Source organism: Oryzias latipes, chromosome 17, assembly GCF_053564925.1.
Source record: "Oryzias latipes strain Hd-rR chromosome 17, Olatipes_Hd-rR_3.1".
Classification (NCBI taxonomy): Eukaryota; Metazoa; Chordata; class Actinopteri; order Beloniformes; family Adrianichthyidae; genus Oryzias; species Oryzias latipes.
This window is the reverse complement of record NC_136253.1, coordinates 15,320,941-15,348,603: the sequence shown is the minus strand read 5'-3', so window position 1 is coordinate 15,348,603 and position 27,663 is coordinate 15,320,941. Positions and strand designations below refer to the sequence as shown.

At 40.8% G+C, this 27,663-nt stretch overlaps 2 protein-coding genes and 1 gene segment (V, D, J or C); 2 read left to right on the top strand and 1 right to left on the bottom strand.

The window, feature by feature from the left end:
• Positions 1-250: 250 nt before the first annotated feature.
• Positions 251-11,168, bottom strand: LOC144986785 (T cell receptor alpha variable 9-1-like). The segment is given in 3 exon segments: positions 251-421; positions 8,990-8,998; positions 10,985-11,168. Coding segments are annotated over 3 exon segments (330 nt in total).
• Positions 11,169-12,685: 1,517 nt separating this feature from the next.
• Positions 12,686-15,944, top strand: LOC101172684 (uncharacterized). Its single transcript, XM_078934635.1, has 4 exons — positions 12,686-13,131; positions 14,603-14,742; positions 14,817-14,934; positions 15,081-15,944. The coding sequence occupies exons 1-4, from the start codon at positions 12,799-12,801 to the stop codon at positions 15,168-15,170; spliced, it is 681 nt and encodes a 226-aa protein (XP_078790761.1). The 5' UTR covers positions 12,686-12,798; the 3' UTR covers positions 15,171-15,944.
• A 2,559-nt stretch (positions 15,945-18,503) lies between these two features.
• On the top strand, positions 18,504-27,477 carry LOC101172440 (uncharacterized). Of its 2 annotated transcripts, none has more exons than XM_023965677.2 (3): positions 18,504-18,794; positions 20,236-20,529; positions 24,162-27,477. In XM_023965677.2, exons 1-3 carry the CDS (start codon positions 18,563-18,565, stop codon positions 25,079-25,081), a joined length of 1,446 nt encoding a protein of 481 aa, XP_023821445.1. In that variant the 5' UTR covers positions 18,504-18,562; the 3' UTR covers positions 25,082-27,477. The 2 variants fall into 2 exon arrangements, with proteins under 2 accessions (XP_023821445.1, XP_078790747.1); XM_078934621.1 differs by having other exon boundaries at positions 26,631-26,800.
• The last annotated feature ends 186 nt before the right edge of the window (positions 27,478-27,663 follow it).

The window sequence follows — 27,663 nt, the reverse complement described above, 5'->3', positions numbered from 1 at the left end:
ATAATAAAGGAATTCTTAAGCTTTTAATGACATTTATGACATAATTTTAGTGGTTGATGTGGATCATCTGCTCATGTAAATCCTCCCACAGTGTTTCATTAGCAGCTGTAACCACAGAGACTCTGATCAAACAGGAATGAACAGAATCCATCTGATATGAAGCTGTGCTTTGAAAACCACTTCCCTCCTCTTTGAAGAGTAGTCCCATATCTGTCTTCAGGTTTTTGTACAGCCTCTTCTACACTTTGGATCACTGTGCTCTCTGTAGAGCACAGTAGTAGAGAGCTGTGTCTGCCAGGGTTAACTTTGTGATGATCAGTTCAGTTGATGTGTCTGTTGTTCTGGATTCATATCGTTTATCTGGAATAAGTTCATTGTTGCTGTACCTTTTTGCTCCTTTCCAGAGGATAAACTGAGGAGCCTGAAGGTCAGAATCATGTTTGAACCAGTAAAGTTCAGGATAGCTGTAGTCAGTCTGATAGTTACATTTCAGTATTACAAATTTTCCTTCAGTTCCTGTAGGTTGATCCCGAAAAGGAAAGATTGTGTCTCCAATTGTGAGTCCTGGAGAAGTGGAGAAAATGAAGCCATTAGATGAATGAGATGATGAGTTGATGCAGCAGCTTCAAGCAAACTTGAATCTCTGTTCTTAAACTCACCTAGAATGAGAGATAGAAGCAAAAAGAGGTAAAGCAACATGTCTTTGGAGTTCTTGAAGCCACACAGACAGCAGATGAACTCTGTTCTTCCACTGCAGCTCAATGAGGAAGAAATAATGTGACTGGATGATGTGAAGTTCAGTGGGCGGGGCCAATGAGCTCTTTTTCAGTTCATCTCAACCAATCAAAATGTTTAGTTCTTCCACAGCAGCTCTGTCTCTGATCTTTATGGCTTTACTTCTCTTTGACTTAATCTTAATCTTCAGTCTCAATAATCAGTGCTTTCACAGTGTGTGACGCCCTCTAGTGGATGTTGTGTAGTATTGTGTTTTTTCTCTGCAAGTTTTTGTGCAGAGTTTTGTTGTTTCCTGTCACTGTGGGCCTCACAGCACAGTAGTACACAGCAGAGTCTGTCACTGCAGCAGAGGAGATCTGCAGATCCATTTGTCTTTGGTCGTCACTCACTTTGAAGGAAAATCCAGGAACTGGATTCTGTAACTTCAGGCTTGTTCCAGTGTGAGAGATCAAGAACTCTGGAGGTTTTCCAGGAAATTGACGATACCAGAAGAAATAATCACTTCCTGTTGCAGCATTTTTATATTTGTAGGACAGAGTGACAGAAGTTCCTTCCAAAGTGGACTCTTCCTTCTTGACTGCAGTGAGTTCTTCACAGCTGACATCTAAAGGAAGAGAGAAGTCAGATCAGTGATGGACAAACACCAAATTCTGAAATGGATCTTTGAAAGAATCCCATCAACCTGTTCCAATGACTAGAAGCAGCAGAGTGAACACAGATGTCTGCACAGACAGCATGTTGGATGAAGCTGATGTTTGGCTTTTGTGTGTTGAACTGTGTTGAAAGTGGAAGTTTGTGTCTCTTCTATAGTTCACTAACAGCTCAGCTCCTCCCTCAATCTCTCCATCTGCTCTTTCATCTGTTCTTCCTGTTTCTGCTCCTCTTCCTCCTTGTTAACAGTCTGCTTAAAGGTTGGATGTTCTTCATTGATGCAAACACAGACTTTAGTTCTTCCCATGTCTATTTAGCAGACATAAGAACAACTTAGTCAGATGAACTTTGAACTGCACACCTTTCTCTAAGTTTTCCCCTGAAAGTGAACATGGTGATGTTTACGACGGAGTTTTATGGCCACGGTGAGAAATAAATTCTGGAGAATAATTTTTTTACTGTTCCTCACTTAGAAGAAAAAAAGTCGAAATGTCGAGATTAAAGTTGAAATAGATTTAACCTGCTAACAAAGTTGTCTGTTTACCCCTATTGCTATCCTATGACCCCACCCTTTCATTGACGTGTTATTCCTACCATGACAAAGGTGGATAAAGGTGGAAAGATTTCATGTAATCCATGGACACAAGTGGAGATCAAAAATCATTGAAGAAAATAGGTTCAGAGCACTGTCTAGTGGGGTCTAGATGACCCAACTCCCAATGTTAAAGTGCCTAGGATAGCACAAGGGTTAATGGAGCATGCTTTAAGATAAAAGATATGGAGCATTTTGTAAAGCTTTCATTCGGAATAGTTTTCAAAGACAAAAAATTCTGATCCTTTTGGTGACTCAAAACCAAATTATGTTTAGTTTAGCCGGCTTTCTGGGGTTCAGGATTGAGAAAGCGGAGTTTCATACGAAAAATAAGGAGCTCAGAGACACATTTGAGTGTAGATGGCTGCTTGTTTAACCCTTGTGCTATCCCAGGCACTTTACCATTGGGAGTTGGGTCATCTGGACCCACTAGACAGTGCTCTGAACCTTTTTTCTTCAATGATTTGTGATCTTCACTGGTGTCCATGGATTACATGAAATCTTTCCACCTTTATCCACCTTTGTCATGGTAGGGAGAACACGTCAAAGTAAGGGTGGGGTCATCTAAGATAGCACAAGGGTTACTTTCCTTTTCACTCACAAACCCAGAAGTCCATTTGTCAGCTTACAATGTTTAACACGGACGCTTCGGCGCGCGGTTCACCTTCATGAAACAGAGTGTTTCGGCACAATGTTTCAGGGCGTGTGTCAACCAGTGCAGATCACGTGGTTGATGACGTATGACGCGCCAAATGCTTCGTTTGGTCGAACCACGCTTCAGATGTAATTGTGTTTTGAACAGTTGGGCCCGCTATTCTCTAGAAATAGAAAATGAATCCTGAACGTTTCCCGACCAGTTCCATTGTTTCCCCTGTGTTGGAATCAGCATCAGTTCATTGTACTTTACCATGGCTCCTATTTAAAAAGGTTCTGTGACTCAGGATCATTTCAACTCGGTTTTTCCTAATAAAACAATACATCATGAACGTTGTGTATCATAAAAAAATAAACACTGCAATCAATCTATGATGGCATGCTGTTTTCTTGTGATTAGAGATAGTTCAGTGGAATAGTCAATGACATAAATATCCAGAGGTTCTAGGATCAAGTCTGGCAGTACACATTCTTTTTGCGTGTATTTTTTTCTTCATGTGATATGTATTTTACTGTGTCAAGCACTTCTCACAAAAAGCGTCACATGTTGTGTTGTTTTACATTTTTTTTATCATCATTAACAAAATGTTTCTGTTTTACATTTTTTCATCATTAATTCCACATTGAAGTGTTACAAGGAGCTTTGTTGAAACATATGTCGATATACATCCAGTCCGCCACCAGATGCCGCTGTTCTGTGTGGTTTCGAAGCCCTGAATGGGTGGTTCATTTTTCCGGCACAATTACATGAACCCCAATGAGGCTTTATGGGGCTTCTATTCCCATCCCTATGGCTTGGACAGGTTACAGAATGGAAATTTGCTTGGTGTCCTAAAAAGTGGCAAACAATGGTGACCAATGGTGGCAGTGTAGCTGGTGGCGATTCCACATGAAGCAGGCAGACTGACGTCGGCTGACGGGTGAAGAGTCCATATGAAGGCTGCTGGCTGATGAGAAGATGGGTGGCAGGTGTGATGAAGATTCCCTGCAAGGTGTGGGGGGAAGACGAGGATCCTAACAATGCGAAAGGATAACAGTGTTACATACAGCCCCTCCTCCACATTAAATGTCTCGTTTCAAGACAAACAACACAGATGAAAATAGTCTGTTATAATAACATTAATAAATCCTAAAACAATGAGTTTCCAAACATTTGGAACGTTATCAATAAAAATTCAGCTCACCTGTTCAATGAAGTTTAGTCAGTCTGCTCTGCTGCTGCGTGGCGTTCACCTGCTGCACTGTGTGCTCTCTTCCACTTTAATCTCGTACATCTACGAGTCTTTTTTCTAGTAAATTTATGAATTTAAATATTGTAATTTTACTTTCTTTTGTGGCCCCAAAACTCTTTTGTAGAAGTTAGCAGACCAAACTGATCTCCAACGTTACAAATGTGATTTCTGTATCTCAGATGTGTTGTTCATAACTTTTATGAATCTGCAAAGGACTCAATTTCAACAATGACGTGCGGTCAGAGCGCTGACTGTAAGGGCGGAGAAAAAGCGGTTGGTGAGGCAAGCTTCACTATGGGGGAGATGTGAGCTAACAGCTGCTTTGTAGCTATACTGGTGAGAGATACAGAGCGAGGAAGTCTTTCTTTACTGGCCATAATCTCCAGCACAGCATAGACTCATTAAACTAAAGGAAAATACGAAAGACTGCAGATCCTAGAGCTTTTGGTGGAGAAGGATCGGCGCATGCACTCAAGAGTAAGGCCAAACATGGCTTTCAAATGTTTTTTAACATGGACCAAAGTGGAAAAAAATGTAAGTAAAACTAGGCCTAAAAGAATTATTTTTATGATCATTTTCACTGACATCATTTGATAACATTTAAGCACCATAATATAAAGTTGAAAAAATACCAGAAATACTTACTGAGGGTCAAAATTAAATATGTGCTAAACACATCTGTATAATTTAATTTGTTTAGAGTATATATATGAAATTTTTTTACACAAGAAGAGTTCTATCCATGTCTATAATAGAAATATTCTCTGGAGGACAAATAACGTGTGTTTTAGATGCAGTTACCTGCTGTTGGATGAATAGGGAAATATTCACTTCTTGCAATTTTTAATCTGACTCCAGAGGAGTCAGTGCCTCACCAGCCATCAACCCTCACCGCACGTCAGTGTTTGCGGATCAAATGTTACTAATTTATCACCAGCTGCGTATCTTTACAAAAGTTAAAACAAAGCATACCAGATTTTTAATAGTTTCCGTAATCCAGTTAGGTCCATGCTATTTCTAACAAGATTGTCTTAACATTTTACCAGAACTGTTTTTAAAAGAGACCAATGTGTTACATAAAAGATAGTGTAATCTCTGTACTGAAAAAGAAAGAGGTGATAGAGAAAAACTCTTTGGAAGTCCAGGCTATGTTTTTTTATTGGTTTATTTATTACGGTGGCCCAGAAGGGTCACAACACATTAACTTTATACACAACACACTAACTTTACACACAACACATTAACTTTATACACAACACACTAACTTTACACACAACACATTAACTTAACACACAACACATTAACTTAACACACAACACAATAACTCACAACACAACACAATAGCTCACAACACAACACATTAACTCACAACACATTAACTCACAACACAACACAATAACTCACAACACAACACATTAACTCACAACACAACACATTAACTCACAACACAACACAATAACTCACAACACAACACAATAACTCACAACACAACACATTAACTCACAACACAATAACTCACAACACAACACATTAACTCACAACAGAACACATTAACTCATGGCCCAGAAGGGTCACAACACAACACATTAACTTACCTCACAACACATTAACTCACAACGGAAGTAAAGCAGCAACTGAAGTGCTTTTATTCTGAAATTTCTACTGGGCTGAGCAGCTAACTACCTAACAGAAAGTAATGTCACAGTGAGCTGTGGAGGGAGCATGTTATTGCTACAAGAGAAGCTAGCAGCAGTGTTGCCAGAAACTTTGTCTTTACTACGGTTCTCCTTCCTCTAAACACACACAATATGAACGCACACTCCTCCCTCCGCTCTGACACCCCCCTCTGTCACTGCACGCGCGCTCCTCTCCTCTCCTTTTTTCCGCTCCGTCTTCTCACACAGGCACGTGCAGTCCCCAACACACACGCACACACAGGATGGAGCAGAAAAAAGGAGAGGAGAGGAGCGCGCGTGCAGCGACAGAGGGGGGGTGTCTATGACGGAGTTTTAGGGCCACGGTGAGGAAAAAAAATTCTGGCCAACGTGACGAGATTAAAGTCGTCATGTCGACTTTAATCTCGTCATGACGAGAAAAAACTCGACACAAAGTTTCGATAAAAACTCGTCTTGTCGAGATAAAAGTCGAAATAAAGTTTCAAGATTAAAGTCGCAAAAAAACTCGTAAATTTACGAGATTATTGTGGAAGTGAGCATCATGCAGAGCAGCAGGTGAACGCCGTGCAGCAGCAGAGCAGACCAACTAAACTTTGTTGAACAGGTGAGCTGAATGTTTATTGATAACGTTCCAAATGTCTGGAGGCTCATTTGATTGATTTACAAGTTATTAAAGTTTTATTTATTGATGGTTGGTTTGCAGGATATCTGCAGCTCGATGAAGCCATCGGTGTCCCTGCAGCTGTTTGCTTGAATCCTTTCTTCCTCCACCAAAGACAAAATCTCTACGTTTGTGTGATGCTTCCGTCTGAGGAGGAGAAGCACTTTTTGCCTTTTTCAACGTTGTAATGCTAATATAACAGACTATTTTCATTCATCTTTGTTTTTTGATGATCAGAGGGGACGCTTCATCTGCAGGAGGGGGCGTATGTAACAATGTTTACTTCCGCATTGGTGATCGGATGACAGATTCATGACGTAAGGTGACAGATGAACTTCAGGTTATGTGAATGAAAAGGAAAATAAAGGCTGCAGCGGTCCTCTACACCCAAACGTGTCTCTGAGCTCCTTATTTTACAGATGAAACTCCGCTTTACTGACACCAAACCCCGGAAAGACGGCTACACGGAAAATAATCTGATTTTGAGTCGCCAAAAGACTCAGAATCTCTTTGTTTTAAACCTATAATCTTGAAATAAAGCTTCACAAAAGGCTCCACATATTTCATCTTCAAGCTAGGCTCCGATAAACAGACAACTTCGGGGTTTTTCTCCTTGTTAATCTATGGCTTTTTCCCGTAAATTTGCGAGTTTTTATCTCCAAATAAAATTAATTTTTTTGGTGGCCATAAAACTCTGTCGTAAACTCTTAAATACAAGCCACTAGCTCACTAACATTAGCCATAACACTGAATACTCCTGAAAGACTCAGCTTCACTGCTCTCGCGCAACATTGCGACTTTAATCTCGAAACTTTATTTCGACTTTTATCTCGACACGACGGGTTTTTTCTCGAAACTTTGTGTCGAGTTTTTTCTCGTCATGACGAGATTAAAGTCGACATGACGACTTTAATCTCGTCATGTTGGCCAGAATTTTTTTTCCTCACCGTGGCCCTAAAACTCTGTCGTAGGTGTCAGAGCGGAGGGAGGAGTGTGCGTTCATATTGTGTGTGTTTAGAGGAAGGAGAACCGTAGTAAAGACAAAGTTTCTGGCAACACTGCTGCTAGCTTCTCTTGTAGCAATAACATGCTCCCTCCACAGCTCACTGTGACATTACTTTCTGTTAGGTAGTTAGCTGCTCAGCCCAGTAGAAATTTCAGAATAAAAGCACTTCAATTGCTGCTTTACTTCCGTTGTGAGTTAATGTGTTGTGAGGTAAGTTAATGTGTTGTGTTGTGACCCTTCTGGGCCATGAGTTAATGTGTTGTGTTGTGAGTTAATGTGTTGTGTTGTGAGTTATTGTGTTGTGTTGTGAGTTAATGTGTTGTGTTGTGAGTTATTGTGTTGTGTTGTGAGTTAATGTGTTGTGTTGTGAGTTATTGTGTTGTGTTGTGAGTTATTGTGTTGTGAGTTATTGTGTTGTGTTGTGAGTTAATGTGTTGTGTGTTAAGTTAATGTGTTGTGTGTAAAGTTAATGTGTTGTGTGTAAAGTTAGTGTGTTGTGTGTAAAGTTAGTGTGTTGTGTGTAAAGTTAGTGTGTTGTGTGTAAAGTTAATGTGTTGTGTGTAAAGTTAGTGTGTTGTGTATAAAGTTAATGTGTTGTGTTGTGACCCTTCTGGGCCACCGTAATTTATATATAAACTCACTTAAAAAAAAGGGGGAAACATTATTTTGCTAAAAAGTATCTAAAAATGTGTTTAAGGGGTTAAAATCAATTTGATGTATTAAATTAGTAAAAGTCCCCTTTACTCTGTTTTAAAACTAAAATTGACAAACAGACTCGTAAACAGACAAGAAGACATGGAGTCAGGTTGTCCTAAAGTTTTGGATCTTCTGAAGCGGGAGTGCAGCCCCCTCTGGTGCAAAACAATGTAAAAATTTGAAAAGCAAGTGATCATTAAACAGAAAATTCGTCTGGAATCTGGAAGTAGAATGCATGAAACAGTCTCACTGTATGTGCCGTGCCCTGCAACAGACAAGCGACCTGTCCAGGTTGTTTCCCACGAGAGCCTGGGATAGGCTCCGGCAGCCCCGTGACCCCAAAAGGGACAAAATGGGTTTGAAAATAAATCAATGAATTTATAAATGAATGTGACACCCTCTAGTGGGTGTTGTGGAGTATTGTGTTGTTGCATGTTTCTGTACAGAGTTTTACAAAGCTGTACAAAGCTTCTGGATCTTCAGAGGAACTGATTTGTCTTTGAGTTCAGCATCAAATCTGTCTTCTTCTTCTTGATTTTGAGTAACGTTTCAACATGTGCTTTGGGTAACTGTTCACTTTTTGTAGTAGGTTTAGGGGATGTCATTTGGACTTGGTTTTAAAGTTGGAAGACGTTTCGCCTCTTATCCAAGAGGCTTTGTCAATTCTGAAATAGCTGGTCTAAGAGCTGGTATATATGCGCTCATGGGGGAGGAGTCAGACCTGAAACTGGAGGTGTTGTCCACTTAGCCTACGTGGTTTCGGGTCGTTAATAGTCCCTTGTCCTCAGCTGGGGGTTGGGGAGTCAGTGACTCCCTCTCCAAATTGGTTGTCTCTTTCAGCGGTTAACGACTCAGGTGGAACTGGTTTGGTTTGTTTAGGTTTCAAGACACTGCCGTAGATGGATGGAAGAATAAACCTGAGACCACCATTCTTATTAAGAGAAGGTTTATCCTTCTTGACAAAGATGGCTTCTTTCACTCCTCGCTCAAACCATCCTTTCTCTCTGGCTAGTATTCGGACTTCACTGTCCTCGAAAGAGTGGTTTGTGGCCTTCAGGTGGAGATGTATTGCAGACTCAGGTCCACTTGGGTTGGCTCTGCGATGTTGGTAAAGCCGCTTGTGTAGAGGTTGTTTGGTTTCTCCTATATACTGTTCATTGCATTTCTCTTTGCAGTGGATAGAGTACACAACATTACTCTGTTTGTAGCTGGGAATTTTGTCCTTTGGATGAACCAGTTTCTGTCTGAGGGTATTGACTGGTTTGAGATGAACTGGGATGTTATGTTGTTTGAAAATCCTTTTAAGTTTTTCAGACAGGCCTGAGATATATGGAATTGAAATACTGTTCCGTTTCGGCTCTTGTTCCTTCTTGTCTTGTTTTCCTGTATGTTGGGATCTGGTGAATGCCCACTTGGGATATCCACAGGTTCGGAGGGCTTGGTGGATATGTTGCTCTTCCTTCTTCTTTCCGTCAGAGCTTGTGGGGACCTCCTGGGCTCTGTGTTGTAATGTCCTGATGACGCCTAGTTTGTGCTGTAAAGGGTGGTTTGAGTCAAAAAACAGGTACTGATTTGTGTGAGTAGGCTTTCTGTACACTTCAACCTGGAGCTGTCTGTCCTCTCCAATGATCACAGCACAGTCTAGAAAGGCTAGGGTGTTGTCCTTTGTGTCTTCCCTGGTGAACTTGATGTTCTTGTCTACTCCGTTGATATGATCTGTGAAAGTCTCCACTTCCTGGCTTTTGATCTTGACCCAAGTGTCGTCCACATATCTGAACCAGTGGCTTGGAGTTGTACCTGGGAAGGAGTCCAGGGCTCTTCTCTCAACTTCTTCCATGTACAAATTGGCCACAATGGGTGAGATTGGAGAGCCCATAGCACAGCCGTGTCTCTGCCTGTAGAAGTTTCCCCTGAATTGGAAATATGTGGAGTTGAGGCACACTTCCAGCAGTTCGCAGATGTGGTCTGGTGTCAGATTTGTTCTGTCTTGTAGCTGAGAATCCTGTAGTAATCTCTTCCTCACTGAAATCACTGCCTCCGTGGTGGGAATGCAGGTGAAGAGGGAATTTACATTATAAGACACCATCATCTCGTCAGAATCCAGCTGAAGATGTTTGACTTTGTTTGCAAAATCTTGTGAATTCCTAACATGATGCTCTGTGTTGCCAACTAGAGGGGCCAAAATAGTAGCCAGGTGTTTAGCCATGTTGTAAGTTATTGAGTCACTGCTGCTGACAATGGGTCTCAGTGGTATTCCTTCCTTGTGGATTTTTGGGAGGCCATAAATGCATGGAGTGTTATTACCCGGGTACAGTCTGTAATAAAGAGGCTTGTCGATGACTTGATCTCTCTCCAGTCTTTGTAGGCAGTCTATAACCTTTTTCTTGTAGCCGCTGGTTGGGTCTCTTCTAAGTGCCTCATATGTGGTGGTGTCGCTGAGTAGGTTGGTAACTTTGGCTTCATAGTCCGCCGCATTCAGGATCACAGGGCATCTCCCTTTATCCGCTGGTAAAATGTTGATACTGTGGTCCTTCTCCAGGGCTGTCAAGGCCTTTCTTTCATCTGAGGAAAGATTGGAAGGTGGTGGTTTGGCACTGGACAGTGCCGCCGAAATTTTGAGTCGTAATTCTTCAGCTTGAGATCCAGTCAGGTTGTTCCTCTTTATGGCCGTTTCTGTAGCTGTGATGAGGTCTACCACGGGGATATGATTTGGTGTAACCGAGAAATTCAACCCCTTGGATAATACCTCTTTCTCTGTTTGGGTCAGCTCACGGTCGGAAATATTCTTAATCCACCTCTCTCTATCAATCCCTGTCTTAGTGTGGTTTCCTCTATTCTCCCTGTTGAGCCTGTCCTTAAGGATCTGTTGTTGGTTTGTGAAAATCTGAAATTTCTTGATTTGCCGTTGCTTGCTTTTGTGGTGTTGTGCCAGTTGTGCTGTCCGGGTGAAGCCGACAATCTTCTCAAGAACTTCTTCAGTAACAGTTGTGGCCAAGTTGTCCTGTAGATTCTTCATTTTGCCTTCCAGGTTGTTGATGATGAAATACGTCTGTCTGATTCTGTCCTCATAGACATGTTCACTTCTTGTTTGTACCAGAACAAATATGGGTATGGAGCACTGGTCTCAAAGGTACAGTTGAGTGTGAGAGAGTCTCCTTCAGCAGCAATGACTTCTCCTCCTGGTTGGATCACTTTGTCTTCTCCTTTACACTCTGAGGAAGAACAGAACATGCAGAGGAAGAGATGAATCAATAAAGATGATTAATTAAAGGACAACAATCAGCAGCTTTAACAGCTCTTAATGTACAGCTCAGTAATGTGTTGAAGTGTTTGAAGAGGAAACATGTTGATGTTTGTATCTTACCAAAGAAAAGAGCAGCAAGAAGAATCCACAGCCAATGTTCCATCTGTACAACAAGGTTCCAATCAACAGGAGAAACTAGCTGATGTTCAACATTCACTCTGACAATTGTTCTCCTCTAAGCACCACTTCTTATTGAATAAAGGTTGAACAGAGTGCTGAAACAGAGCCCCGCCCACTTCACCATGTCACCCTCTAGTGGAGAATAAAGAATTGATGTCTAGAAGTGGAGAAAAGTTCAGAATAGTCCTTTTAAATAGTTTGTATCCAACACATGTAGAAAGCGGTTTTGAAAGAATAAAAGACATGATTAAAAGACTAAACAACCAAATGTTATCAGCGAGTGACTAACTGCTGCTGCTGAAGAAATCTTCAGACAGTTTGAAAAAAAAAATCATTGAGGAAGAGATGAATCGTCATCGCACATTGCAGGGGGGTATTCCAGAAAGCAGGTTATGCGAGTTACCACGGTAAGTTTGAGGCTAAGGAAGTTGATAACCTCAGCTTTCGGTTCCAGAAATGGAGGTATGTTTCAGGGTATGTCAAGTTGCCATAGCAACTCATGCTCTGAACATAACCTGGTCTGGAGCAGGTTTAGTTGAAGTTTAGTTTGTTTTCAGAGAGGTGAAGCGCATGGCGTGTCCATTTGAAGATGATTTAGTGGATGAAGAAGTTCAGATAACACTTTTTCCACCGTGAGAGGGTGATAAGACCACATATGGATGTTGGAAAGATAAACTTTTTTACTTTGATCTAACTTAATTATTTGCTTCAGTTAAGATAAATCATTTTTTGTTAGGTCACCTTAAAAATAACACGTAGTTTTCAGACAGTTATTTTCCTTTCATTCAAATCAATTCAATTAAGTTAGTGTAACTTTGGTGCTGCTGTTAGATCGGCACCGCAAGGGATTCTGGGATATCATTCCCTTTGCCTGTCTGGACGGATTGGGGTTTAAGTGTGGGTTTTTGACCAAATGTGTTTAGTTGTTTAGCTGTTTTACTGTGTTTTGCCGAGTTATTTTGTCCTACTATGCTTACGTCTCTGCACCATGAGTGAGTGGATAATGAGTTTATATAGCACCCCTACAAGTTTATTGTAATGACAATGATGGAAAATTCTTTAATAAATCTTTGCACTCCGTGCATTTTTTCCCATCCTTTTTATTGTTATAAAAATTAGCATATCTGCCGGCTCAAACTTAGACATATGAAAGATCAAGAAATATAAGTAATTAAGATGGAAAAAAGATTAATGGAGTAATGTGACATTTAGTTAGATAAATACGTAAATTTGAGTTGTATAAACAATTATTGAGTTTTATAGACGTAAGAAATTTTTAGAGAGTGAGAAAATGCCTGAGGAATGGAGGAGAAGCGTTCTGGTTCCGATCTTTAAGAACAAGGGTGACACGCAGAACTGCAGCAACTATAGAGGAATAAAGTTGATGAGCCACACAATGAAGCTGTGGGAAAGAGTAGTGGAAGCCAGGCTTAGGAAGAAGGTGGAGATCTGTGAGCAGTAGTATGGTTTCATGCCCCGTAAGAGCACCACTGATGCCATTTTTGCTTTGAGAATGTTGATGGAAAAGTACAGAGAAGGTCAGAAGGAGCTGCATTGTGTGTTCGTAGATTTAGAGAAGGCGTATGACAGGGTGCCGAGGGAGGAGCTGTGGTACTGTATGAGGTCGTCTGGAGTGGCAGAGAAGTATGTCAGAGTAGTTCAGGACATGTATGAGAGAAGTATGACGGTGGTGAGATGTGCTGTAGGTCAGACAGAGGAGTTCAAGGTGGAGGTGGGACTACACCAAGGATCAGCTTTGAGTCCTTTTTTGTTTGCTATGCTGATGGACAGGCTGACAGACGAGGTAAGACAGGACTCACCCTGGACAATGATGTTTGCGGATGACATTGTAATTTGCAGTGAGAGTAGAGAGCAGGTGGAGGAACAGCTAGAGAGGTGGAGGTTTGCTCTGGAAAGAAGAGGCATGAAGGTCAGTCGTAGTAAGACAGAATACATGTGTTTGAACGAGAGGGATCAAGGTAGAAGCGTTAGGTTACAGGGGGCTGAGGTGAAGAAGGTGCAGGAGTTTAAGTACTTGGGGTCAACAGTTCAGTGTGATGGGGAGTGTGGAAAAGAGGTGAAGAGGCGAGTGCAGGCAGGTTGGAGCGGGTGGAGGAAAGTGTCAGGAGTGTTGTGTGACAGAAGAGTGCCAGCAAGACTCAAAGGAAAGGCGTACAAGACAGTGGTGAGACCAGCTCTGCTCTATGGGTTAGAGACGGTAGCAGTGAGACAGAGACAAGAGGCTGAGATGGAGGTAGCGGAGATGAAGATGTTGAGGTTCTCCTTAGGAGTGACCAGGTTAGACAGCATAAGGAACGAGTACATCAGAGGGATGGCTCATGTTGCCTGTTTTAGCGACAAAGTCAGAGAAGCCAGACTGAGATGGTTTGGACATGTTCAGAGGAGGGATAGTGGATATATTGGTAGAAGGATGTTGGAGATGGAGCTGCCTGGCAGGAGGGCAAGAGGACGACCAAAGAGGAGATATTTGGATGTCTTAACAGAGGACATGAAGTTGGCTAATGTTAGGGTAGAAGATGTCCATGATAGAGTGAGGTGGAAAAGGATGATTCGCTGTGGCGACCCCTGATGGGAAAAGCCGAAAGAGAAAGAAGACGAAAGAAATTAAGTTGAATAAATGTAACTAAATTATTTGTTACTAATAGAAGAAATTTATTTAAGTTTGAGATATATATATATATATATATATATATATATATATATATATATATATATATATATATATATTTGGTTGGTGGTTGGTTTTTGGTTCCTTCATCTTCATAAAGATTCTTCTTTGCGTTTGCTTTTGTGTCAGAGATACTCTTGATTCCCGTTCATCTGTCCAAATTACCTTGGTTACGTTTTTACAGTCTTCCAGTACTGAAGCTGCTGCAGCTGCTTTTAGTACTTTAGACTCGTGTTAGTTTACTCAAAAAGTATTTTAATTTCTAATGATTCATGTCCTTAGAACTACCGGTACACACAAAAAAATTAAAATCTGTTTTATTTTAATATCCAGATTAAAAGTGTTCTACAAATAGAAAAAAAGAGTAAAAGACATCAAATATTTAGCATGTTTAAAAAGGTCTCTGGATTCTCACCTTCCTCCATAACATTGAGAAATAAAATACCACAATGTTTGTGCAGAAACAGTTTGTGGTTTTGATCCTTTTTCTACTCAAACGTAAATAAATAAAGAATTAGTTTTCATTTTAGCGACTACAAGTTGTTTTCTTAACGTTTCCCTCACGTGGCCATGTGCTCATTAGCAGCACCCGGATGGGAGTGACTACACCTGGGACCCAATTACCTCATCCTGCTACATTTACAACCCCATACCTGGGCCTGCTGTCAACAGGGTGCAGCTTCCCCCCTCCTTCACAACGCTGGAAAAATCCAGAACATTCCAAATGTAGCAGAACAGACACTGAAACATCACAAATGCTAATCCCATCAGATACTGATACTACTGTTTCTTCCTCACAGAAAACAGCAGCATCGTGTTGTTCGTCTTGCAGACATCCATTTCCGCTATAGCAAGGCTAACCCTGTGACCGTCAGCGCCGGCGTGTTTGCAAAGAGCAGACAGGAAGGGGTTGTGAGGGTAAGTTTGAATGTCAGATAATGGACTCTCATGCAGAGCAGGATGTTCTGACATCAACAGTTTATTTACACACATCTCCCAGTTCTTGGTTTTTGTGATCATGTCAATGTACTCACTAAGTCTGACCTCCTCCTCCTCTGTCTCAGAAGTTGGAGGAATTTCCCGCTAGGAGACGGTTTGTGCTGCAAGACTTGAACAGGACGACCTGTGCCTCCTCCGTCCCCCCCGTGTCCTGATGCACGGCAACTCCATACCTGGGCCTGCTGCCAAACATCACCATGAGGAAGCTGGTGCTGCCGTGCAACCTACGAGGAAAAATCCACCTCTATGTGACTCAGAGTTTCCCTGGCTTTTCTGGGGAACAGTGGCACCGGATCAACATCAACGCGAGACTGAGGTGCCTTTGGGAGGTTGAACCAGAGACCCAGCGTTTTGGGTTCTCTGACCCCTGAAGGCCCCCCTTACAGATCTGCTGGAAGAAACAATTGCACTGTTCTAAGCCAGCCTGAAGACGGCAGCGTCCTCCAGAGAGGAATTTATCGAAGAGTGGATGGGAACAGTTTCTGCATCAGCCGGGTCAGACTTTAGGGAATCTTTAAGAAAGCTGCCGCTGTTCTCATCCCACAGGAGGTGTGTGTCAGAGGCTGGGCTTCTCCCTACCAGGTCCCGCCACTCAGACAGAAAGTAAAACGGCTTCACTGACCCATATATGAACCACACTCACTTTGAGAACTCACTTTATATTTCACTTTTTTTTAAATTGATGGCCTTTAAATACTGATGAACAAGAAACAGAAGCGCAGCAGAAACAACTCAAATGTGATGTTTTATTCTGAAAACAATGAAAACAATGAAGGATAAAAAGGATACAAAAAAATTGAATACATTGTATTTGTTGCCGTGTTGTCACTTGCTTTTTTTCCTCCATTTTGAAAAACATTTTGGTAAAAGAAAAAACTGCCATTTAAACTTTTTTAAATTAAAATAATAAAACTTTATTGATCAGATAATGTATCTCCGTGAGTCATTTTTGGAAAAAATCTGTGTGCAGATCAGCAGCCTGAAGATTTGGCCAAGAAAACAGGAAGCGGGGGCATCACTGATACTTTAAGTCATTTTGTTAGGTTGATAACTAAAACTATTTGATCCATTGTGCTTTTATTAAAAACGACACCTTTAAAAAAACAAGTATTTTTTAACTCACAATTCACAAAGTTTTTCTTCTGAAATATTAATTCTTTGTTCTGAAGAAATCTGCAAATTTTAGAGCATTTATTTTAAAAACATGCTGGTTAACTCAGATGATGGGCATTTTGTGTAAATGTTTCAGAACTGCAGACGTTTTTGGAGTCAAGGTGTGTGAGGGCATCCAATAGCTTCATTGTGAAGGCTGCAGAAGGAGGAAGGCATGTGTTCCTCCATGGTTAATATGAGGTGTGTGACTCTCTCTGGTGGAGGTTGTGGAGTATTTTTTTTCTGCAGGTTTTTGTGCAGAGTTTTGATGTTTCCTGTCACTGTGGGCTGCAGAGCACAGTAGTACACAGCAGAGTCTGTCACTGCAGCAGAGGAGATGTTTACATGAAACTCCTGTTTCTGTTTGTCGTGCTTCACTGAGAACTTCTCAGTTTCTTTTGAGAAGTCAGCAATGATAAACTGAGGAGATGAATTGGACTTCTGTTGGTATAAGAAGAGATACCAGACAGAACCAGAATATTTGCAGGAGAGAGTGACAGTGTCTCCTTCCAAAGCCATCAGTTCATCTTTCAATGGTTTCAGTAAATCCTCAGAGGATCCTGGAAACAACAAAGATAGATTTCATCATGACATTTGGATTCTAATCTTTAATCTGACTTTTATCATCTCAAAGTAAATCAGTTCAAACATCTCCAGATGTTTCTCCTGTCCATCATCTCTTTTTCCATCTGCATCTTTTGATGACTTACCAGTTTGAAAGGAGACCATCATCATGATGATGAGAAGCAGCAACATTCTTTTCACTGGTACTGAATGAAGAACAGAGAGAACACAGCAGCTCTTCAGCTCCAACATGAAGCTTCATGCTCTGCTGTGAAGCTCCTCCTCTCACCATCACTCAGGCTGTTGGAAGCTTCTAGAAGTGACACCTGAAGACAGTAAGTCGACTTTACTTTAAAGTCCTTCATGTCAAAGAGTAACTTTGAAAAGAATGTTTCATGAGACCCCATACCATAATGTTTCTTTTGCTTCAGTGCATATGGGACCAGTCTCATTTTCTGAACCTAGATCTGCATTTATTGTTATTTTTTTGCCAGAAAGTGCAGACAGAGAAGGACAGAAGCTTACAGCAGCTTTTGTTCAACTGAACAGAAAACATCTGCCTAAATCATTGATATATTGATAAAGTTGTTCATCAGCTTGTCTCAGCAGCACATCAGAGAAAGGTCTGCCAGATGCTAATCTTACCAATAAATCTTCTCCAGTTTATTTCAGATGATATGATAATAATCAATGCCCCTGGGAGGAATATCCATCTAATCAGACACCACATTTGTTCAGTTGGTCCATTCCTCCGGTCCAGCCTTCAGAATCTTTATGTCATGATTTGATTTGATTAGACTGGACAATATCATTCAGACACTATGTTGAAACTGTCTTAAAGCAAAGGGAACTTTCTTGCCTCCAGGTTGTTCAGAACTCTGCTTCCCATCTTTTAATCCACACCAGCAAAAGAGCACACATCACTCCAGTTTTACCAGCACTCCATGAACTTTTAGTTCATTTTATTATTTTTTCTCCAGAGTCCTTCTTGACCAGGCTCCTTAATATATCGCAGAGCTTTTAGAATTCCACAAACCTTCTGGTTCTTTTGGATCATCATGTCGGGTTTTGTCCCACACACATTTTAACACTCCAAACTATGGCTGCCAGATGCTTTGCCTCTGCCTCTTCATTACTCTGACTTAACTGAGGCCTTTTTAATCAATTTTGTATTAGCCTTATATTTCATCAGGCTTTCAGACAGGTGAGGGTTTTAAATCTTTTATTTAATGTTTTAATCCATATATGGCTGTGACCTGTGTTTTTGTCACCATCTGCACATTACTCCATCTGGTTTTCTGGGGCCAGATATTCTATGCAGCTCCTCTGTGTAATGCCCAGCTGTTCACCCTTAGCAGAAAGAAGTAAATTTGATGTTTATTTTATTTAAGTATACTTAAGGATAATAAGTATAAGCATAGCGAGCATGTACATGTAGCATAGGATTTAAAACTAAATACTTACTCAAACTAAATTGTAACATTTTAAGTGTACAATATATAGACACTACATAAAAAGTAAACCTCATTATACTGCCTCACTTTTAATAGGCACATTATTATTACTATGATAATTATTATTATTATTATTATTATTATTATTATTATTATTATTATTATTATTATTATTATTATTATTATTATTATTATTATTATTATTATTATTATTATTATTATTATTTTAATCTTATTTTTGTTTCTGAAACAAGAAAATATAATTATAAGCTCTCACAAAAAAATTATAAGCTCTCACGTGACCGGATGTTCCGGGCTATTTCTCCGGCGGAAGTGCTGTTAGTAGCTTTAGCATTTTTTCGTTTAGCCTAGCATGTATGAGCCTGCAGGCGGCTGTGTTGTGGATTGTCCGCTATAGAGTTGCAGCTGCAGCAGCGATGTCTTCAGTTCAGTCTCTGAGAGAATTTATCAGCGAGCGACTCACTGCTGCTGCTGAAGAAATCTTCAGACAGTTTGAAAGGACCATCGTCCAGTATGAGGAAGAGATAGATCGTCAGCGCAGACTGCTGGATAATTGTAGCAGCTGGAAAAGAAACACAAACACATCAGGTATGGACGGGGGAAATCAGAAAGATGTCATCCACCAGGTCCTTGAATCTGGATCTCCGTGTGACTATATTAGAACATTTAGAGCTTTGTGGAAAAGGGTTGTTGAAGAAGATCATCAAGATGCTCCATTCTGTCCCGATTTCATTTCATTTATGTCAATGTATTGTTATAGTGGCGAGGTGAGACTCCTGTGTCTGTGTTCGTGTCAACAAACTACAAAGCTGCAGTGATGGAAGAACACCGTAACAGCTGTGGTTCCTGAACAGGCCATCTCTCTGTCCTGAAATCCTAACAGGGTGAAGGAGAGGAAAACACAATCTTGTTGGGCAGATCATGAGAGATACTCAGAGGTCTATAATGGTGGATGATGATCGCTGTGAAGGTCAACTGAAACGGCTCTGATCTGACTGTGAGCTGGATTCCCTGAAACGTCAGGAAGTCTGTTCTGTTTGGAGTTTCTGGTCTACCAAACTAAAAGATATGCTTCATTTATCAGCACCAGTTTAAGTTTCTGCTGGTCCAACACGTTCTCATCCCATCACACTAACATTACTCTCACTGGAACTGTGCCGCCCAAATCTGCTCGTCTGGAATGATCACATGCTTTCTATTGAGGTGCTCAGTCCACATGTGTAAAAACCTGGACAGACTTTCCTGATACGTGTGCAAGTTACATGCAGGATCAGAAAGCCCCCCCCCCCCCCCCCCCCCCCCCCGACCTGGGCTTCACAAACACCCATCAGCTGAAAGTCGAAAGACTCCAAACATTCGGAAAAGCAACATGTGTCTTCTGAATTGACATAACACGTCCTTGCAGGAGGATGTCATTATTTACTGTCAGAGTTTTCTAAGAACATGGCATCTGGAAATGCAGAGGGAGCACTGGAGTCTGTTTTCTCACTGATGCTGAGTCAGCATAAGGAGCAGACAGGAAGTGTTTGGGTAAAAGAAAGATGCTGTGGTTTGGAAAGGAAGAACCCTCCTGATTTAACCTTAACCCTAATGCCACATTTTAACTTCTTTTTATTTCACATCATCACAATTTAAAGAGGAAATCTTTTTTTATTATTGGCTTTAAAAAAATAAAATTTAAGGTTTAGATTTGGATCAGAGACTGATCACTCCGACTGTAAAACATCAATGTTGGAACACCACAGATATTCCTTGGCAGGCTCCGGTGTTCTTAAGGCTCCCTTTCTTCATGTTCTTAACCTTCAGACCTCACTGGCGGTGATCTTAAGTGCTCATTCCAGCAGAACTTCACAGCAAAGACCTTTTTTAAAATTTCCGAACCACAAAAACAAATGGTTCTTCTGTTTTGAACCCAAAGGTTCCCTCAAACCCTGTGAAAGGACTTTACCGTGATCAGGAAAAATGGGGTCTTTAAAGCAGTTTTCTTTTGTCTGGTTTCTCTCTATGATGAGGTTTTTTGATCCTACAGATCATGCACAGCTGCATGTTTACAAGGAGGAAGAGGAGGAGCTCCTCATCCACCAGGATGGGAGCGTCAGTTCGGAGCAACTTCAACCAGAACCAGCTTGGGCCCAGGAGAAACCAGTAGAGGCCAGCAGCGGTTGTGAAGAGCGTCAGTTTAAAGTGAAAATAGAGACGGACACCCCTGTGACGGCGCTGTCTGCAGAACCATCCACAGTTTGTGGGGAGCTGCCCCTCTTCTGGAACGAGGAAGACAAGGATGTGCAACACCACCTGCTGGGTATCGGCTCAAACACAACAGGTGAGTCTGGAGCGAGAATTTTTATTAGTCTGGGTCTTGAAGAGAAGAATGAAAATGACTCCCACCAGTGAAAAAGTCCCACAGTCTTCATTTTTGTCCATAAGGGGTTAGTAAATAAAAATAAATACCGTATTTTCCGGACTATAAGTCGCCCTTTTTTTCATAGGTTGGCAAGTGGTGCGACTTATATTCCGCAGCGACTTATATTAGAAATAAATTGAAATAAATACGGTGTTAACCCTCCTGTTATGTTCATTTGTGAGGAACAGAGATGATGTTCCTGGGTCAATTTGATGTATGAGGTATGTTAAGTGACTCAGAGAATCAGCAAACTTTTTTTTACAGTAAGATCTTGAAGGCTAACAACATAATATTCTATTTTCCAATGATTTCATAGATTCAGAAATGCAATAAAAATGACAACTGTTTCTACAAATACAGGATGAAAACAGAGTATTAGTTAGCCAATGATGCTTCATGAAAGGAATAAATAAATATAAGAAAGAATTACTGTGAAATTATGAAATAAACAGTCTGCTATGATTGTGTCATATGAGTTTGTGCAAGTTATTAGTTCTTGGTCTCAGATTTTGTCAAATAAATTTCCCGTCAAAATGCGACTTATAGTCCAGTGCGACTTATCTGTGTTTTTTTCTACTTTATAATGCATTTTTGGGCTGGTGCGACTTATACTCCGGAGCGACTTATAGTCCGGAAAATACGGTATTTCAGGTCAGGAAGAGCTGGTATTCGCCTCTTGGTCTTGTGTGGGTACGTTTCCTTTCTCGGTTTCCTAAATGTAAACACGGGACACCCCATCAAAGAAAACATGCAATCTTGAACTGAACCACTGGCCCCAAGCTATGTGAGGCCAGACCACAGTCTCATATGGTTCAATGTCAGGTTTCTAAGCCCTCCCAGCGTTTCTTTTATGTCACAAATAAGCTATCTTCCTGTCTTTATTCCAATTTTTTTTTTTCCAAAATACGAGTTTAAGCCTAATTTTCTTTATGCATGTTCTCCATAATGAGAAAAAGGCTACAAGAATACGTTAACATCAAAGCCACAATTTAATTGGAGGTGATCTTTAATGTTTCTTGAAACATTAAAGCCCAGGAACCTTCTTATGTTTTGGACATAGTCAGCATATTCCTGGTGTTTTGTGTAGGAAAGGACTGTGTGAAGTTAGAATTAGTTGTTTAAGAGGAACTGGTGACACATTTTCTCATTTTTCACATTTTCTCATTTTCACATATGCTGCCACAGATATATGAAATTTCCCCATTGTGGGTAATAAAGTCATCATCATCATTTGTGTACACACTCTGAAGAGAGCTGCAGGGGGTTAAACAGGTACAGGCTGAGTCTCTGCAGGGGCAGTGCCTTGTCAGATTGTTGGAAATCGTTTGTTAGGAATGCAACAAGAAAGGTTGAGCTTTCAAAAGTTTAGTTTTTAAGTAATAAAAAACACTACTATTTGTTTGTTTGTTTTTTCGTCCAATCATCTGTTTCAAACCTACAGAAATAAAGTTAAGCCTTTTAGTCTTTAAAGGGTCTACATCAGGGGTGTCAAACTCATTTTCACGGAGGGCCACATCAGCATAGTGGCTGTCCTCAAAGGCCCAGATATAACTTATACATGTAACTACCGGTAAATGTAATGAAAAATAAATGCAACTACTCCTTAATGTTAAAAAACTCATTTATTTATTATCAAGTTCTAAAGTGACAATTACAGTTGCATAGAAAACATGTTTTCTTGTTACTCTATAGCATAAATCCTTTTAAATTTTGTCCGCTTATAAAAACCCACGATTAAACTGTCCAAGTGAATAAAAAAAATAACATAAAACTAAGCTAGAAAGAACATGTATGACACATGTAACATTTTACTAAAAAAGCCTGCACACAGCCTTGCATCCAACTGATGGTTTGATGACAACAATTTGTCTGCATGCACACATAAGACCTGCAAAAATTGAATAATTACAACAGCAGCTACACATAATATGTTATCAACTAAAAAAAAAAAAATATTTTAAGAAATTTAAAACTTTTATGCTTTCGCGGGCCACATAAAATAACACGGTGGACCACATTTGGCCCCCGGGCCTTGAGTTTGCCACATGTGGTTTAGATACTTCAAAAATCAACTTTTTGGAGTCTTTAATTGTATAAAGTGAGGCAAAGAAGTATTTAGTCAGCCACCAATTGTGCAAGTTTTCCTACTTACAAAAAGATGAGTGGCCTGTAATTTTCATCTTTTCATTTTGCCTCAACTATCAGAGACAAAATAAGGGGGAGAAAATCACTTTGTCAAATTTTTTAAGAATTTATTTGTAAATTATGGTGGAAAATAATTTTTTGGTCAATAACAAAAGTTCATCTCAATACTTTGTAATATACCCTTTTTTGGCAATGACAGCAGTCAAACATTCTCTCTTAAGTATTCACAAGGTTTTCACAAACTTTTGCTGGTATTTTGGCCCATTCCTCCATGCAGATCTCCTCTAGAGCTGAGATGTTTTGAGGCAACACGGACTTACAACTCCCTCCAAAGATTTTCTATGGGGTTGAGATCTGGAGACTGGCTACGCTATTCCAGGACCTTGAAATGCTTTTTATGAAGCCGCCCCTTCGTTACTCCGGAAGTGTGTTTGGGATCGTTGTCATGCTGAAAGTTCCAGCTACGTTTCATCTTCAATGCCCTTGCTGATAGGAGGTTTTCACTCAAAATCTGACGATACATGGCCCCATTCATTCTTTCCTTTTCAGGGATCAGTCATCCTGGTCCCTTTGCTGAAAAACAACCCCAAACCATGATGTTTCCTCCCCCATGCTTTACAGTAGGTATGGTGTTGTTTGGATGCAACTTGGCATTTGTTCTCCAAACATGGCGAGCAGAGTTCTTACCAGAAAGTTCTATTTTGGTTTCATCTGACTATAGAACATTCCCAATCCTCTTCTTGGGAATCCAAATCCCAATCCAAATGCAAACTTAAGACATGTACTGGCTTTGGCAGGCGGACATGTCTGGTCCCAGCTCTGTGAATCTACAGTTTTCATAGTAATGAAAATAAAGAAAACTCTTTGAATGTGAAGGTGTGTTCAAACTTTTGATCTGTACTCTATAATGAAGATTAAACGCCTATTTTTCTCTGTAAGTAGGAGAACGTGCACAATTGATGGCTGACTAAATCACGTTTTCTTTTGGTTTTTTTTTGCTTGTTCCTGACCTGGCGCTGGCATTTTTTAAAAATATATATTTTTTTTGTTATTGCTCTGTTTTTACTTTATTTTCGGTCAACTTTGATCATTTATCTATTTATGCCAATTATTACCCTTTCAGTTTGATTTTCATTTAACAACATAGCTTCCAACCTTGCAACTCGTCCCTAGTTTATTTTTCTTTCCCATAGATTCTGTGGAGGTGTCGTGGGTTGTCCTATCTATGAACATGAGTCTGATTGGTCTGTGTTGATGAATTCTTGGTTTTTCTTGTTTTGTTTGAAGAATAATATCATGTACTTGTGTCAGTAGACTGTAATTCTGACATGTCCTGTGGATGTTGATCAGTAAAGGTCCATCATTACAGGCGAATCATTTTAATTTGCATCTTCTTGTTTCTTTAGACTTTCTTGTGCAAGAGATAAGTGAGGAGGAAGATGATGATGATGTTAATGCAAACCAAGAGCTAAGTGCCCAGGAGAGGAACCAGAAGGAATCAGAATTGGTACCGATTGAAGAAAAATCTGAGGATTTCTTTGCAGGTCAAGAGGATGAGCAACTTCATTCTAAGCCAGTGACTGATGTGTCTTTGTTGCCAATATTGCACGATGAAGAAAACCTCCAGGACTCTAACCAGAGCCCATCCATGTCGCCGAAACCTTTCATGTGCAGCTCCTGTGGAAGGAGATTCTCCAGTCTGCACTTGTTGACATATCACAAAAGAACCCACACAGGCCAGCCGCCGTATTCATGCCAAATATGCAACCGAAAGTTTATCCGGAGCTGCAACCTGCTCTGTCACATGAAAACGCACTCGGGCGAAAAGCCCTTCCCTTGCAAAACCTGCGGTAAGACCTTCGGCCGAAGCTCTGACCTGCTCTGTCACATGAGGATTCACACTGGCGAGAAGCCTTACTCCTGCCAAACCTGTGGGAGGCGCTTCAATCGGAGCAGCAGCTTGTCCCGCCACATGATCACGCACACGGGCGAGAAACCCTTCTCCTGTCAGACGTGCGGGGAGAGGTTTGGCCTCAACAGTCACTTGCTGCGCCACATGAGAACCCACACAGGGGAAAAGCCCTTTGCTTGCACGATGTGCGACAAGAGCTTCAGTCAGAGCAACAGTCTGTCCGATCACATGAGAACGCACACAGGCGAGCGGCCGTTCTCGTGCAGGGAGTGCGGGAAGAGCTTCAGCCATAGGGGGGGCCTGACCGTTCACGCAAGAACCCACACAGGCGAGAAGCCATATTCCTGCGAAATATGTGGAAGGAGCTTCAGCGCCAGCACTAACTTATTGCACCACACAAGACTTCACCACTGACTACGCCAAGCAGAGTGGGTTCTCGGGAGTGAGGGGACCCCAACGCACACATCTGAGAAAGAATTTAAATGACCCTTCAGATGAAGGGAGTTCAAATCCAGGCGTCAATGGCTGGTTTCTTCTTTTTCAAAGGACCCTTTTCTTTGCAACTATTCTCTGACTGAGCAGGGAATAGCAGGTAATCTAAGTTTGTGGGATATCTGGGAAAATTGGTAAAAATGCAAGGCAGCAACTGTCAAGGCCTAAATTTGCTTCCGTTTCCAACTAATCAATCGCATTTTGTGGCGTTGAACATCTGGAACCTCAGTTCTACCTAGATTATGCTCTTCTATTATTTCTAAGTAAGAGCTGCTTAAAGAGGCAAATCTTTATGACTTGTCTGTGTGTTCAGACAGTGTTATGCCTTAAATGTCCTTTTTTTTCATTACTGAATGACATTTTTGAGACAAGAAACCTTTTCAAAGTGGTCAAATCTGTGTCATCAATGCTGTGACCGATGTACCATACCGTTGATGCTCCTTTTGATCTAATAGCTACGTATTTATTTATCATAACATTTGTAAATGTTGTTTTGTGGCGTTGCAGGTGTGATGCAGCTGTCAGTACAGATGAACAAATCAATAAAGGGTGGGCTAACTGCTGCGTTTTATTTTTTTATCCATCAAAAAAAGGCTTAGCTCATATGACCTACACAGTTTTTTCCTCTTAAAGTCCAATTGGGGGCGCTGTGGTCATCACAAACTTGATCTAATGTCCATTCATTCAAAAACTGGGCTAAACAAACCAGCATCCAATTGTTGGAGTACAACCAAGATGAATGCCTATAGCTAACCAGTTGAAGGACAAAATATATTTACGTTAAAGAAATAGGTTTCTATTTTGTTCAAAATAAAATTTACCACAGAAGCAAGCCCAAAGTTTGATACCAAACAACATACACTTCTGTGTTCTTCTCTAAATCAGCTGTACTTCAATAAGGAGAGATCTTGAAAGTGTGATTAAAAATGTAATGGTGAAACAGGAAATGAGCATGAATAGTCAGTCGTCTTTGGCGGTTGGGCTCTGGGCTAGAGACATAATGCATACTTTGGATGACCTCTAACATTCATTAGTACATTAATCCCTAACTCGGGCTTCATGAAATGAGATGACCTATGAAATTAATATATTTAGAATGTGGGTGTGGTCAACAAAAAAACCTCTGTTGCCAAGGGAATACAAAAATGTACTTTTACCAATTCTTTTAAAAATTACAAAGACTTGTTTGTCCCCCCCAGGTGACCAAAAAATGTAATAGTTGCTATGGAGTTAAAATCAACAGAAAAGCTGCCATTTTGAAAAAAGTGTGTTTTTTTTTTTAATAAATGTGTCATGTGTAGGTCTGACCAGGGTGGCAGACGCAGAAGGGGGAAGTGAGGGGTGTGTGGCACATGTTCAGTCAGCGGGGGCAGGGAAGGGTGGCACTTCACTGATGGGAAGGATTGTTGATTCTTTCAAGATGATGTGACGTTATAAGCTTTCCTATTTCTTTTTCTGTTTCTCTCTGCAGCAGCTCCAATTCCCATCAAACGACTGAAGCAGAACTTTCATGCAGATCTCAATGTCATAAAGACAGAGGTGAAAACATGAAGATTGTTCCATGTAAACAAGTTTTAGCTCAAGTTTTTTTTACGTTTCTCTGAGGTTTCTGAAAATAAAGACACAAATTGATTGCTTCAGCAGCATTTCCTGTTGCAGTCAGCATGCATGGAGTTCAGATGACGGTCATTTCTGAAGGTAATTGAGGTAGGTGGAGCAAACTGGTCTGTGTGGTCCCTCTTCAGGCTTCAGGTTTGCTCGGGACCCTAAAGTTTAGGTGACGCCAGAGATCATCAGTCCAGTGTTTGTCTGTCTGTGGTTCATATTGACAGGAGCAGCCACCCACAGGCCTTTTCTCTAACAAATGATCCTCTTCAGGCTTGTTGTTTGGTGTGCGTGGCTGGTTAAAGCATCCCTGGTTTGTGGGTGTAATCACAAACAACGGATTTCTGTTCTGCAGATGTTATGAAATGACGGGATGATCAAATCAAAGAAAGACACAATTGTTCTGGTTTTAGAGATCATAGTGTTTAATTCTTGAAGGCTCAGAGCCCATAAAACAAGGGTCTAAGCCAGTTACTGAGCAGAGGAATGTCAACAATCTGCATGAAGAAGGAACATTGTACATACTTGTTGAAAGAGATAGTTCATGGGCTTTGATCTGCTGTGACTCTGCTTCATATTCTATAAGAGCTTCTGAGCTTCATCAGAAAAGTCATGTTTCTGGATATGCGAAACACATCTGATAATTCATCTGAATGTTCTGCATATGCACAATTATTTTAAGATTTATGTCAATAAAGTGACATTTTTCTCAAGCCGATGGATTCTGTGAAGTCAATGCAGCCACACTGTTTTGTGATAATGACACCCTCTAGTGGATGTTGTGTAGTATTGTGTTTTCTCTGCAGGTTTTTGTACAGAGTTGTGTTGTTTCCTGTCACTGTGGGCTGCACAGCACAGTAGTACACAGCAGAGTCTGTCACTGCAGCAGAGGAGATCTG